The following is a 16,261-nucleotide window of genomic DNA, read 5'->3' as shown; positions in this document are numbered from 1 at the left end:
AGTCAACTTAAACAGAACCCACAAGAGTGTTTGCTTCATTCACTCAAGAAGGCCTTTCAACAGATAGGAGTCCTCAGATTGCAAGTAAAGAGCATCCATGCTGATCTGTTGCAGAGATGCAACAAAAGGAGAAAGGAGGTTTCTAAGTTCAATGAGGACCTAAAACATACAGGGCTTAATTAAAATCATTTGTACCGAGAAGCAATAGCCCGTTCAGTCTGTGGCACACACAGGTTAAGTGCTCCATACACTGAAAACCACTAAGCATCTCCACATGCTGATCTACTCTCTAAGGTAGCACCAATTAGAACATATTATCCAGCCAAGAAGAAATTTTCTCAGTGCCCATCCAAGATAGGGGCTCATATGGAGGTGATGCTGGTTTTGCCAAAAAACATTTAAGTGTGAACTGAAGGCTGTAGTATCTGCCTCTCAACTAAAAGAGAATATATATTAATAAGGTCCTCAATCTGTGATCCTTACAGATCTTCATCTGTTTCTAGATGCTTAAGTAGCATCAAAAGCCAGGGTTTACTTTCAGCTGTACGGCTCAGACACCATACAATTAAATGTACGGAAGCAATCATTACTGCACTTCTGGATCCCACAGAAACAAAGAAGAGAACTGTCATCAGTATATTAACGATACTGCTTCCTAAAGGGCTCAGTAACACATACAAAACCAGACACAGGTTATATGTACACAGTTAACAATAAGTCATCTCCCTCAATTGTGGTACCCCATGTGAGTACCCTCAAAGTTAACAACAACCCAAAAACACCTTATAGAACTTCTGAATGGGTAAAAAAGGAGCTCCCTAAATGATACTACATCCATTCCTTTTCACACACTGAATAGCCATTAAATTGTAAGTGGATCACTGCTAACAGAGGGTTGAAGGAGAACACTCAACTAGGATGCTTGAACTTTCTCACATATGCCCAGCTAAACAGAATTTCAGATAAATCCATTTCATTTTGTTTAGAGAGCTTAAGCTGCTGAACCTCCTTAATAGAATTCTATTATCAGGGTAACTATATAAACTACGTGAAAGGACAGTTAGCCAAACAAATGCAACTTAATTCAGATCTAACATAAAAGACCCATGAAGACATTCTCATATATAGAATGCAACTAAACTTTCACTTATGCTTTAAATCTAATCACACTTACTGAATCTAACACAAACATTGTGAGAGATACCAGAGTTAAAACATTACCAGCAGATGCTGTCCCCAACACGACAGGCTGAGTTTTCGTGACACTGACATCCCAAATACCATCCCTGTGGCCAACATACTCCTTCACCAGTTGACAGATTGCCCTTGATGTTGTAGTTTTGAAACTGGATACAATCTATAACAGCAGAGACAACAATTTATTTTTCCTATCAATCTGCAGATAATTATTAATCACCCCCAAAAAGGCAGTATACACAGCCTTTGTTAACATAAATAGATAACATTTTTATAATCAGCTCTCACTTTTCTTATGGTTCATTATTTATCAAGAGAGTTTCTTGACCTTTAACTGAAGAAAAATAAATCTTTGAAGTTTTCTTATAAAGACAGTGGGACACATTTTGTCCGGGGTTAGAATAATGCAATACAATGAGATTGCACAGATACCACAGAGAAGAATTTGGCCCAATGTCTAAGCTTTCCATTCAGTTTGGTAAGAGGTCCTTGGCTATAAGAATTTCCCCTTCCTTTCCCACAAATGGTTATGCGCCTGAGGGTCTGAGGATAGCTTGTATTTTGCTGTCCGATGTGAACTGTATTGTATTATATAAGTCTGGGGAAATTTGTTTGCCTATAATATGTAGAACTGCCAAAAATGTGTAAAAAAAAATCCAAAAATGTTGATCCACTTTTCTTCAAAATTGCAAAAAAAAAAAAAAATCAATTAGCTTTAAGTCTAACATTTTGCAGTATGTACGAATTAGCATATGCAGGCAGTTCTTTTTGCATGACAATGAAGTATTTTTTCACAAAAGTGTCAAAAAAATCAGAGGCTAACAAAGTTATATCTGAGCCACTTGCGGGTCACATTCCCTTAGATTCAGTGCTGTTACGAAGAACTTTTTATTAAATCAAAATTAGTATTTAGGTAAGCATTAACAGAACAAGAAAGCAGATAACAGAACCAAGGGGAAATATACCCATCTTACAGAAAAATAAATGATTATATTAGTGCAGGAACACTGAAAACAAGTGTTGACCCATCCATATTACGGTATCTGAATTGGATAAACTCCATCAAAGGGAAGTGGAATATATAAAGAAGAGAAAGCAAGATAGAAATATGATTTGCCTTGTCAGAACATGACAGACTTCCAGAGATACGCTGAAATTAAGCTTGTATAAATAGAAAATCCCCCAATACAAAGGGGATAAAAAAAACAAGCTTTGCTCATCTATACTGTAGGGACTACTCCTTCATTTTCACAAGCTTTGGGGCTCATTTAACAAGTGTACTATGAGGAAGATGGTACCCCAAAGTTGGATACAAACTCTGTAAATGATTCATCCTGAAAAAATTCTTAACAGAAGTATAATTATGAACAGATATTTTAAGTTATGTAGTCAGACACTTGTTAATTCAAACCCTAAAATGTCTGGACTTAAAAGCAAATAGATCTTAAATAATTAATTCTACATTTCAGCTACAAAGAATTTCCTCTATCAGAGGTTTTACTCAGGAAAAATATTATTAAGAATGAAATTCTATTAAATCTGTGATGACTGAGCAAGGCAGACATGGCATTCAAATATCGCATGATTAAAACAAAGTGAAATTGTTTCAGGAAAGATAGACTTCAAAAAACAGAGAAAGCCTGGAAGAATATTGAGAATTAAAATATTTCAGGTTTTTTGCATGTCTGTCTTCTAATGATGAAATCCTCTATAAAGACAAAGTTAAATTGTTAACAAACAGAACAGCTTCAAATCAACAGAAGCAACAATCACTTAAGGATGCATTTAAAAGGAAACAGGTTAATCCTCACAAAACAAGGTAGAGATTAGTAGTTTAACCATACTGCAGAATTAATCATAAAACCTTCAAGACAAATCTTAAAAATGCAGCTTTCAGATTTAATATACTCCTTAAAACAAAATGGAGCCATGTATGCAAAGCAGAACAGTAGAAGTAAGTTACAGAAAGAGGACTAACATACCTCTCAACTGTTTATCAAATTTCAAAGTTACATATACACACACCTTTCAGCTCTTGAGCCCACACTTCCCCCTTGAAAATGCCATTACAAAGTAACCTAGACAACGTTATTTTATCTTCAGTTTTGGAAAAAGATTCTGTCAGTTTAAGTTCTGACGCATTTTCTTCCAATTGTCATTAAAGTCTCTCTGGAAAAGAGCTTCAACAAGGCAGGCTTGTTAAGCCATGTACTTAGACACACCATACTTTGAGCATCTGGCATTTGCCTTCATTTTGAAAGCCCTTTTTAGTAATCATTACTTCATGTTTCTGTTAGAAAAATCCTTAAATTACTTACTCTTCAAGAGTAAGAATTCTGTTAAAAATGGTGCCCATAGATTCTAGGACAAGAAGAGACCTTGAGAGGTCATCGAGTCCAGTCCCCTGCCCTTACGGCAGGACCAAATACTGTCCAGACCATCCCGGATAGACATTTATCTAAACTACTCTTAAATATCTCCAGAGATGGAGATTTCACAACCTCCCCAGGCAAAGGGAAAAGCTAGTTATTTACCTTATAATTCTGCTTCTCTGAAAACCATTTGGCATTTCGCACAAATTTGATGGGTTTGTTTCAGGTGGTGTTTATGTTAGAATTCTAAGTTTGTGGTTTCTGATTTTGAGCCATGATTTTTTTCTATGCATGAGTTCTTTGGGGATTGTCTTAGTTTTTGTGGAAGCAGCCTTCCCAGCGCCCCACCACCACCAATTAAGAATTAACTGTAATGTTCAAACACAGTAGTTGACTCTCCTCAGATTGGTGTATGGTCACCACTGATGGTTGATTCACAGCCAAGACCACTATTACTGACTTAGTGATAAAAATCTTTTAAAGCCTGGGCAGTTTTTAATGTGCCACACCGAGGAGCTAAAACTCAGGAATAAGAATTCTGTACCAGATATTATCTTTACAGGAGAGATAACAAACCGAATCTGTTTTCCTTTGCTTTCCCACTTCAAATACAGGTGATTTTATTTACTGGAATATTTTACTACTCCTTTACTACACCTCGAAAGGCGAATGTCAAAATTGCATTTAACTACAGTACAGCATCAGGTAGAAAGAAGAATGAAGAACCTGATCAGTGAAGCACAATACAGCAGTCTGACACTCAAAGTGGGAAACTGAGGCTCCATTCCCTCTGACTTAGCCATGCACTTGCTATCCTACAGCTTTTTGGCACATTTTCCTATGGCGTTTGAGTGCAAGAGAAGTTTTCTTTTCTTAACCAGATATTATTCTTTATATCTTTCTTGAACTTCTGTCTCTCAGCACATTATATTTTCTTTGTTTTACAAAGCCAAAGAAAGAGTGACTACCTTCCCACTCAGAAAAGTGACTGTTCAAAATGAGCTCACTCCCACCAACTGCAGAGGTTAAACTCTGCAGAACGCAGTGGGAAGAGATGCTACCTGCTCTGCAGTCTTTTTTACTCTCCTGATCATTGTTTTGTATCTACAAGCAAGAGCAGTAAATAAGTAACAATGAAGAGTGTAAAGTCTTCTGACATGGCACAGTTGACAGCTATGATACCCATGAAAAATTATGAGATTCTGCATGTTCCACCATTCGCCACTACTTAGCTGTACATGCATATTGGCACACTGGGAAGCAAAGCAGTTACCCATGAGTCTCCACCCCATATTTCCCAGCTTCCCACGCAGAAGTTGCGAGATCCATCTGCTTTCCCCGGGAAAGAATTTGAATGCTACATTGCAAGCAATTAAGAGAAGATAAGTATTCAACATCTGCTTTACAAACAGTACTTTCTGCATATTCATCAAAATGAGAAATACTATTCTGTGACTACAAAACAGCTGTACAACTAATCCTATGTTGCCCAGATTTTAACTAGCCTTGTTAAGGAATTTGCAACTTATGCATTACAAAAAATGAGAGTATATTCTCATCACATCAGTACATTCACACTGATCCATGACAATAGGAACTATATAAAATCGTCAGGGAGTAAGGGAACAAACTTGTTAGATTGGACTAAATGATAAAAAAACAACATCCCATTCTTATCTTTTTTCTCCTATATATGAATTTTGTCTAAAGAAATCCATGCACATTAAATACAGACTTTAAAGTCAGCCCAGTGCATCTACTTACTTTTTATTTATCTAGATTACATAAAAAATGTTAACTTTGACTCACCCAAAAAATTAGCAGTGTGTTAATTTTTAGCAGTTACTTTCTTATACTAATGTCTTCCCAGCTTATTGGCAGGCCTTTGAGACTGTCAGACTAATTCAAGGGGGAAAAGGGAGCAGTGAAGAGAGTGGGGCCTGAAAAAGGTGCATAAGCTTCACCATACTGTATCCATGTTCCCACACTTCCAAGTAGAATAGTAAACGGTTCCTGTAAAAACCTCCCACAATGCCTCTATACTCCCACAGTAGCACATAATGAAGCTAACCACGGGAACAGTTCATGTATTTTATCTACAAGGTCAGGCACCATTTTTCATTGCAAAGACCTCTGCTGCCCTTCCCCAGGAAGTTACCAATGAATAATCCTCATGCCAAGCAAAAAAAGAGCAGTGTGTAGACACCTAGTGGTTTGGGAATGAGAGGGACAAAACACGAGTAGATAAAACACACAAGATTGACAGAAAAATAAGATTACAAATGGAGAGAAATGTCAAAGTTGGGACATAAATGGGAAGACTGTGGCAACTGTGCAGAGAGATAGGCACCCCTTCTTGCACTATCTGCCAATTGGAAAGGAGAATGATGGAGACGTTGGGATCCTGTCCATTATCACATACTTGAAGATCAAGAATAGACAACCTGCGATAGGATAAAGCTCAAAACCACACTAAATTAATTCAACTCAAGGCCTTCTAAGGATAGTTTTAGAGGTCATTCCCAAAGAAGTCCTCACAGTCAAAACTTATTTAATTCTGTATTTTCAACATGAAAATACAATAACTCTTTTGTAGTTTACACTGCCATAAAATCCCCCCCACACTCCAATTTCTATTAGCCTTCTTAAAAATCATATCTTACAGAAGTTTAGTATAGCACTTCTGAAGGGATAACTGCTGAATCCAAGATAGATACTATTCTTTACTAGGCATGTTTATTTAGAAAGGGAACTATACTGCTTAACACACAACATGTTATAATGTAAAAACAACCACATTAGTCTCATAAGTACACATGAACATTAAGGAGAGGTTTAGTTTGTCTCATACCTTGCTGGTAGATGCCTTGTAAGTCGTCTTCAATTTCTGTGAAAGCTGACTGGTACTATGACTGGCTGTTGAGACAAATAAGTTCAAAGGAAAATATTTCGGGTAACAGGTTTGTTAACTTCTTTGTGCAATGGTATTAATTCCCTTTAACTAAACTGTAAATTTTGTAAAGCTAAGTATGAAAGGCAAGCTACAGAAAACCTAATATTTATTAATATTTATCTTACCTTTTGTTTTCAGTTGTCCTTTGCTCAGTTCAGCTCCATCAATTGTCTGTCCTTCAACTGCTAAGCGCTCATTAAGTGTATCGATCTCTCGACGTACTAACAGTAGCAAAAAAAGTTAATATAAATAAGCAATTAAAAGCAGATAATTAAAATACTGTACTCTAAGGAATTTTGTGGTATTAAGTCATCTATTTTATGAGTCACAAGCGTAGATTCTTATGAGCTTATAAAAGCAGTCTGCATGTTTTAAACAAAGACAAAATGTCATGCTGAACTTCCCAACCAAAGATAAACCTTAACCCAGGTTCCAAGGAAACACTGCCAAATAATCTTGTCACTTCTCATTATGGTTTGCTAGCAGATGTGACTGAACATTAACAGGACAATACCTGTAATGTGTGTAGAACCCATGGGGAGCAGGGATAGCTTAGTGGTTTGAGCATTGGCCTGCTAAACCCAGGGTTGTGAGCTCAATCCTTGAGGGGGCCACTTGGGGATCTGGGGCAAAAATCTGTCTGGGGATTGGTCCTGCTTTGAGCCAGGGGTTGGACTAGATGACCTCCTGAGGTCCCTTCCAATCCTGATAGTCTGTGATTCTATGATCAAACTAACTCCACTCAAAAAATGGAAATTCAGGAAGTAAATGGAAGTCTGTGGCCTCACAGCAGTTATTTCATCCACAAATAGCAAGTCATTTCTAGGTTCTATTAAGTTATAAAGCAGAGTTTTTCCTTCTGTATGCTATTCATCTGAAATTAGTGCATTGCTGAAAATCAAAAAGATCCAGCAGGGCAACAGCATATTGAAGCTAATAAGATTAAACAAGAACACTCATTTCTCCTGGGGAAATTCTGCACTACTGTGTATACACATCATTAATGAGCCATATTTTAAATTGTTTGCTCAAAAAAAGCTTCTATGAAAATCTTGCTGCAGTTCCACCTTTTGCCACCATAGGGCGCTGTGGTGCTAGAATACAGCAGCTCCCAGCCAGCTAGGGAAGAGAAAGAGCCTCTAGAGCCTTCTACACAGGTCAGGAGACAGGGGCTATGGAGAGACAGACAGCATGGGAGTGCTGGTGGAGGGGTCAGACGGGGATCATAAGGGCTAGTGGGGGAGGACAGACTGGGGCAGGGGCTGAATGGGAGTGGAGGTGCAGGTCAACATGGTGGCGGGGGGGGATGGTTCAGGGACATGTAGGGAAAAGGGAGTGGCTGTGTGGGGGCACAGAGACACATGGGAAGGGGGTACAGAGCCATATGGGGACAGGGGTGCAGGGCCACATGGGGATGGAGGAAGTGGGTGTCTGACTGGGGTGGAGAGACATGTGGACAGGGGGTGCAAGGACATATGGGGATGCAGGAACACATGGGGACAGGGGCAGATCTGCCTGACAGAATGGGAGAGGCTAGGGGTCACCCAGGATCTGCATGAGGGAAGCTCCCTAACAATCCCTCCCTTTCTTCACAAAACACCTATTCCATACTTTTCCCCACCCATACCAAACAACCTTCCAAGTTCACACCCAGGGTCCTTCCCAGCAATTTACTTCCCTCTCCCTCAGCTCCTCTGTAACCCCTGACTCCTCCCAGCCTTTGCACTGCTTTGTGGAGTACAGGAAATACAATACAGAACAGTAGTTTAAATGAATTACTACTCAGTTCTGTATTAATATGCCTAGTAAGGAATTTGTCAAAAACATTTCCTGAACCTTGTCGTCTGTATTTGTTACAGACACACTCACTGATAGGTATTTGAAAATAAATGACCAAAAATAATTGAAACTGGTGTGATTGTACTGTGTTATTTTGACAAATAAAATATGCAGAATTTTAAAATATTGTGCGCAGAATTTTTAATTTTTGGCGCAGAATTCTCCCAGTAGTAATGCATTTTATTCCTAGAAGTATCTTAATTAAGATTAACTTAATTAAAATTAACTTATTTTAAAGAAGGATTGGATGTTTGTACTATATATTTAATATGTTTACATTGAAGTGTTCCGATACTGTGTGCATTACAGTCTTGCGCAATGTACTTTTACCATTACTTCTCTAAACTACCACACTCACCATTTATACTATACAGTTTTTATAAGCAGGGCTGGTAGCAACCACTAACTAAGGTTACCCAATGCTTCCTATGATAAACACGTGTTTCAATTGTTTATAACTTTGTCAAACTTAATTGCCCGACTGAAGTTTCCATGCCTGGTGTCTGCTTCAGGCTAAAGTTTATTAGAAAATTTCAGCCAAAATGATTCAGCCACTTCAGAGAACAAGGCCAGGGAAAAATATGTTTTGCCCAAGTTCAAGTTCTGAGAACCTTTTTCTCTTAAAGCTCTTAACGCTTCCATATTTTAGAGCAGAGGACCTCAATTTGGTGGAGTGGCCTTTGTGCCAGGGATGTACAGTTTTGCTGTTTCTTGTGAAAATCCATCAATATTTGGCCCAAATTACAGGCATTTGGAAAAAAAATAGCAAGTTTGCACATACCCAGTAGAAACCTAGATTTGAGCAGCTAAATTCCCTGAAGATTCCGTCCACAATGGGCAGTCTCCAGCCTAGAACTGAGCAGGACTTTCCCTGAAACTACAGCTCTGAGTTGCTGGAGGGACACTCTCCCCTCCCCCACCCTGCATGCTCTCAATGACACTCTTCTGGCTCAGGAGCATGGAGGAGAAAGCTGGTTGATTTGAATGTAGAGGGAGACACAAGCAGACCTGTTGGTTTCAGTAGAATTGGCACAAGGAGCCCGGGGGGGAAAGGGAGGAGGGACTGGCTGGACATGGAGAGTAGGACGGGAGCCAGTGGGTGGAAGAGGAGACGTATCAAATGAGTAACTGGGGAAGAAAGCCCCAGCAAGGAGACTGTGACAGTGAGTGCAGGAGTGTGTGTATGTGTGTGTGTGTGTGGGGGGGGGACACTGAAATTAGAGACGTTTGGGATGGGGAACATGCATGGGACATAATGGTAGGCCAGGGCAGGGACAGAGATCGGATGAAGAGCTGGGAAGGGAAACTGCAAATGGCTGGGCACAATGGCTGGAAACAAGGAGCTGTGTATATGCATTATGATGCAGTCTTAAATTACATGATCACATACTTTTTTTTCCAACAAGACCCTAGGCATTTCCCAACTTTTGCATGCTTGACTTTGCAACAATGTTCTTTTAATTTTTTGTGTGTATAATACACTAACTAATCAGGAAACCCCAGGTATTACATAATGCTAATATACGTACTGTGAATCCTCTTTACTAAAGTAGCCCACACTAACAACAAATAAGAGCCTGTAGACATTCTAGAACTATAATCCTATCTGATCTCACAACCTAATCAGGGTTAGGTCCAATTAATACCTTGATTGGAGACCTCTAAAAACACCTGTGTCATGCAGGAAGCTGTACTGCTGGTATGGGAGACAGTAGGTTTCCCTTCTGAATCAATACTGAAACAATTCCCTAGTATGGTGCTAAGGAGCACAATGCTGCCAGAGTTCTGTCTTTCAGGTAAGACAACAGGAGTCCTAACTCCTTGGGGAAAAGATCCCAAGGCACTTTTTCAGAAAAGGGGCAGACTCCAATTTAGGGATATGATTTTGGGCTGTTTGAAACATCCAAAATAAGAGTACATTACTTTCTAGCATATAGAATATTTTATGACCACAATGAATCCCCTACTATAATCTAATTCCACATAGTTGTTTTCAGGTTACAAGAAAATCATACTCACATTCCAAATTTTCAATATAAAGATTTTCAAACTCTCGCTCTATTTGCCCAAAAAGCTCCAAGAGCGTATTCCGAACAGATGAAGGAAGTTTAGTATCCTAGAGGGGAAAAAATGTTAACACTGATACCAAGTTTTAAGTTTACTTTTTAAAAAACTATCAGCAGTTAATTCTGTAAATACTGATGTTATGATATAATATGAATGTTGCATTGCTGAGGACCAAAATCATTAATGTTCAGAAATTATTTTATTAAAACTAGTTTGTTAGCAGAGCACAAACTTGCAATGCGAAAAATCACAGTCTAACATGTAAATTATTTTGCTATTGTGTAGCATGCTTATGTTTTCACTTAGTCTGATGCTGAAGAGTAAGACAAAATATGGTGCTTCATTGTGGTGACCTGAGATTTTTAACTGGTATTTTGATTGAATAGCTTTATTTAAACAATACCTATGAAGTTCTGCAACATACACCACCACATATTTTAATTTCTTATTACATTTTTAATAGAGCAAGTCAGCAGATACACATGCAAAAGTAAAAAAACATTAACTTCAAGTAATTCTAACTGTAATAATTAAAAGCCTGAAACCCCAAGACTTCTTGGAATCACAAGTTCAACTATTGTCAACTCACACCCTTCTGGCTGCATGAGATTTTATCATCTAAATTCCAAAAGAAAGTTTGCTTTTAACAAAACATTCTCCAGCAGTGTTGGCACCCCCAAAATAATGCAGCATTATAACAACTGGAAAACTGGAAATTAAATTGAAGAGAAGGGAGTTTATTTTCTTTGTCCAAGATAAACTTTCCAGTTGAATTGAAAGAAAGGGAATAGGAATGGAGCCAATCTAGCATGTAATGTTTCTGCACCAGTCCAAACACACTGTAGCTGAAAACTGGACTCCATTTTCCTCGTCTACAACATTTGATAGCACCATCCTCCTAATTACCCAAGTTTTCAACTTGTGACTTGCTTACAGCCTCTACGTGGAGGGAGAGACCTGAACAGAATCACATCTGATTTCCTGACATCTCAAAAACTCAGTCATCCACACCTCCATGGCTAAAATTCTTGCTTCCTACACTGACTACTATAGCCCCTCTTGCTCTGCTCAAGTTTATGCAAAATGCCGTAGCTAAAAATCTTCTTTTCCATGACTAACACTACTCACTCAAGTCTTCTACTAGTCTCCTTCCAGCTTCTACATCAAAATTTCCTCATTCTCGGCTTCAAGATTTTGCACAGCTATCCCCTGCCTACCATGTCTCTGCTCATTTTTTCCTATTCCTCCGCATTACCGTCACTCTGTTCAAGCCTCCTGTCCCACTGCTCCTTTTGTATCATTCTATGCTATCTTAATACCTTCTAAATTTTCTTCATTCAAATCTCTATTTAAAAAGGGGAGAAAACCCACCAACTTTCCCCAAAACCTACCCATGTTAACCACCATAAGAAAATTATACTCCGAACTTTCAACAAAAACACAAGACTCACAAGTGTGGGTGGCACTGAAATCTAAGTGTAGCTTCCCAGACCTAACTTAAAAGGGAGAAGATGTTTAGTCTTTCAGAAAGAGCTTTCTCATCTAGTAATCCGGAGTCTTCAGTTAAACAGATTTCAACAAACAACTCAAAAAATATAAACAATTTGACTAAACCTCCTTTTGGAAAAGGGAAACTACAGCACCAATTTCAGATCTCTTAAATCAATCTCAGCAGTTCTCCCATTCTCCAGTACAGAGAAAAACTGGAATTCGCAATGTAAAACACATGCAAGAAAACTCTTGGGCTGTATTTTACACATACGTAATAATGGCTTAATTTTCATGCTGTTTTGCCTGTAAAGGACAAATATCTAACCTGCTGGGTTAAATGAATTTCTTATTTTCTGCTAGAGGGCAATTTATACCAAGATGTTGCTTGTTTTTTCCTGTATAAATGCTTTTATAAATTAAAAGTGTGTATGTTATATTATAGCTTAAGGTGTTTCCAGTTTATGAAGTAGTCATATCTTGAAAGTACAAAAAATGAATAAAAAAAAGTTGAAGTTTATCAACCTAAGTACTCTCCAACTGTAATAAACAAAAAGTATCAAATTTAATATATATAAAACAAAATGGGTTGCCAAATTTCAAAAAACATTCACTTTGAACAGTTAGCTATTCTGGCCACCCATCATCCATCTCTATCTCCTCTCTCCTTTCATCTCATTATTTCTAATAATCTCCTTCCCTCTCTACAGATCAAGGCTTTTCTCTCCATAGTAAATGCAACACATTTCTTTACTGTATTCAGAACTGAATTCAAATAGACGAGCTGGGATACTCCCCTGTATACACAAATACAACAGTTATTCAAGAGAGGAAGGGCGTTCTTGTAGTAAAAGCACTGGACGGGGACTTAAATGATCTAGGTTCAATTCTAAGTTCTGCCACAGAATTCCCGTATTGACCTTGGGCAAATCTCATTGTTTCATTGGCCCATCTGCAACATGGGGATACATAGTACTTTTTCTTCCACTCTATGTGTTATGTATTTAGATAGTAATGTCTTTGGGACAAGCAATTTTCTCACACTCTGTTTGAGCAGTAGAATTTCTATGTGCTGTTCTTAATACAAATAATTCTGCTACCAAGTCCTTTGGCTGCCTTGTTGAGAGGACGGTGAGTAAAACAGAAGGAAGTAGGTAATGAATCAAAAGGATTTAGCTTCTTTAAAAGATATCATTTCACTTTCATCAGTTTTACAGGACATTTTTTGTTTTCATCTTCTCTCATACATGGTAGAATCTCTTTAGATGGAGTGAAACTGAAGCAACTTCCTGTTGAAGACAAACTACTTAGAACTGCTAAATACAAAAAAGTGTACTAGAGAAGGAGGATTACAAATAGCCAGAACAGTGTAAAAAACAGCTATACACCATGATTATGCAAATCAGCTACCTAGCCTCAAATATACAGTTTTGCAATTCATTATGTGTCTAACTGTAAAACATCCTTGCACTATGGCAGAGACATTTCTCTTTCCTTTCTTCTGTTATTACACAATAACTGAAGGTGAGCTATTAATTGTGTTACATTTTCAGTTTGACAGCTGTATGTTTTATTTTAGAGAAGTTTTCACTAAAGTGAGAATTATTACACTCAAGATATAAAGGAGCAAATTTAGTAATACCTGTGGGTGTTTTAGGCAGATGGGAAATAATTTGCATAGCTCAAAACTCTGAGCCCTTAAACCACAATCGCCTGCCTGACCAGGTGTCCCGGTTGCCAGTAAAAAGTAAGCAAACTTAAGTTTCTCCAAAGATAGATTTATCAGACACTCCAAATAATGTTGTCTCTGGAAAAAATGCGAACCAGCAAGACATGTTATAAATAGGATAAAGACCACCAAGTGACAGCATCTCTTAAATCCACATAAACCTATGTTAATGCAATGTTAAGGCTGAAAACTGAAAATAATCCAACATTAACTCACCTACAGGTCCATGCTATGCACACCTGGATGAGTTTAGGTTAAGGTATGTAATATGTGCAACATAGCCACAATTACACTGAGAATATGAACTAACTTCCAGACTCAAGTTTCAATTTGCAAACTTCAGAATGGGATTCATCACAAAACATTTTATAAAAAGAAAAGTGAACAGGCAAAATCCAAATTTTTAATCATTTAAATTTCAAACCTCTACTTCTATTTCCTAGTTTAAGCAGCTACAAAGAGCACACTGAGTAGACTGAATCAGGTACAAGGAAAACAGAGCCAGGCAACAAAAGCAAGTGAATGTAGTCCCAACTTCTGCTGTGAAGCTGACAATAAAATAAGGGCACTGTAAAAAAAAATTTAGGTCAGAAGCTACCTAGCAGCAGGGAAAAGGACACTACCAACAGGCTACACCGTCAGCTGCTTCAAAGGCTATTAAGGAGAAAGCTTTTCATCTGAATGCTTAGGCTGAGGATAAAAGGCTTCTCCAGAGGCAACAACAGCTTACTTCACTTGGTGGGGAAGTGAACACAATCAGGAAGTGAAGTCACTACAGTCAGCAATCACTGAGGACGGAGCAAGTAATACTGGGGGGGGGGAGGATAAATTCCAGCAATGGAACAAGTTACAATATTTATTAATAAAATAATAACATTTCATCTAATCAGGATACCAAGGGGATTGACTAGATGACCCAATATGTGCGCCACTTTAATCAACCTCTAGCCTCAAAAACTACTTCGGTTTTGTACAAACAAAAAAATTAATGTCCCAACACAATCTACGACAAGACTGGGGATAGACAAGAACAACTGTTAAAGAAAGGAAACAAATCAAATTGGTCTACAAACAAACTTATACTGAAACAAAAGATGTGAATTTAAATCAGATTTAGTTACCTTTAGTGCAAGTTGGCTAAAAATGACTTGAACCACTTTTACTCTGAAATAAAAAAGCGTCTATACACAGACTTGATCTGAAATAATTTGTTTTATGAAACAGATTTCATTAAAAGTTTGTATGTAAACCAGCTATTAGACAATATCACACATGTGCTTGTCAGCAGAGTTTAGCAAGTTTACCAGGAGCCTACAACTAAAGGAAGAGCCCTAGTACAGGTCAGAAAATCCTTAAGCTAGGGTTAAAATGTAATGTAGATGTTCAAGCCACAGGTCAGCTAACTCAAGTCCCACTAACCCTAGGCTTACATTATTGTGTAGGCATACTCTTAGCTTAACAGCCTACTAACTGTTTGTATTCTTTGATATTAAACAAAACTACCCATCTTTAATTTATATTAATATTTTACCATATAAAAGTTAAATTGTCAGCAGCTCTTAACCCCTCAAGCTTTGCCTTTGTTGTCCTGGTTGCTTTTAGACCATGCCTGGAGCAATCCAAAATAACCCAATGTGCCCTCTCTGCTAGGCCAGTATCTCAACTGTGTCACTTATCACTGCTTGCTTACATCAGGAAGGAAGGAAGGTACAAAAATAGTCTCAGAAAGGACATTACTTACTCAGTACTTCGGAAAATATGACACACAAAAATGGATGTTTATATAATGAGCTGAAAAAATACAGACTAACTATAAAGTTAAACACAGTACAGGTCTCTTTAGAAATAAGTTACAAACTAACCCAAAATTTAGAAAAAGCTTGTTACCAACTCTAAATGAGTAACATTATGGGCTTGATTACAAGGATTTTTGCTTCTGTCTAGCAAAATGAAGCAATATACCTTCGTCTCCTCAGAGAGGATAACTTTTCAGAGAACCTCGCACAGTTAGACCTATTTTTCCTTTGAAGATTTGTGACTACAAATAAGTCCAGATTTTTTTCTGATATTTTGTTTTTAGTATTTCAAAAGTCATCTGTCCTGGACAATCCAGTTAGAAGTTTGATATTCTTTGCCAAGTCCATATTACCCAGTATATGAAGTAATGGCTGTTGGAACTTACTTACATTATGTTCTTCCCACCCCATTTCCTTACAAACTCTACATTTGTATTGAAAAAGTGCGTTACTAAAGCATTCAAAATTACTTCAGGTTAAAATGGAGTCAAGTTTGTATCTGTTATCAGGTAAATGAAGGTTACACAAGAATCCTGGATTGTCATTCCCTGCCCTAAAGGAAGTGCACAATGATCTCATTTATACTTGAGCATGATTTGTACCAACTGTTTTTAACATGGCTTCACTTTTAAAACCAATTTTCCAATAAATGTGGCTAGGCTATGTTCTTCCGGGCATTTATTTTATGGTAGGGTATTACAGCATAATTTGTAACGTTTTTCCATTAACATCTGTCCACTTAAAGTTCCAGTTTAACTAGATATTCTTCATGAGTTAAGTCTGTACTTATTTTTTGTACACAAAGAAATAAGACAGTTCC

General features: G+C 37.8%; 1 protein-coding gene across 1 annotated transcript in view; it reads right to left on the bottom strand.

The window, feature by feature from the left end:
* The window catches only part of WDR37 (WD repeat domain 37), a 65,811-nt gene that overhangs the window by 38,044 nt on the left and 11,506 nt on the right, over nt 1–16,261 (bottom strand). Inside the window, 4 exon segments of the mRNA XM_030550139.1 lie at nt 1,222–1,357; nt 6,421–6,485; nt 6,648–6,743; nt 10,381–10,477. Coding sequence (XP_030405999.1) covers nt 1,222–1,357; nt 6,421–6,485; nt 6,648–6,743; nt 10,381–10,477 — 394 coding nt within the window.

This window comes from Gopherus evgoodei, chromosome 2 (genome assembly GCF_007399415.2).
Source record: "Gopherus evgoodei ecotype Sinaloan lineage chromosome 2, rGopEvg1_v1.p, whole genome shotgun sequence".
NCBI lineage: Eukaryota > Metazoa > Chordata > Testudines > Testudinidae > Gopherus > Gopherus evgoodei.
This window is presented reverse-complemented; position numbering and strand designations above follow the sequence as displayed.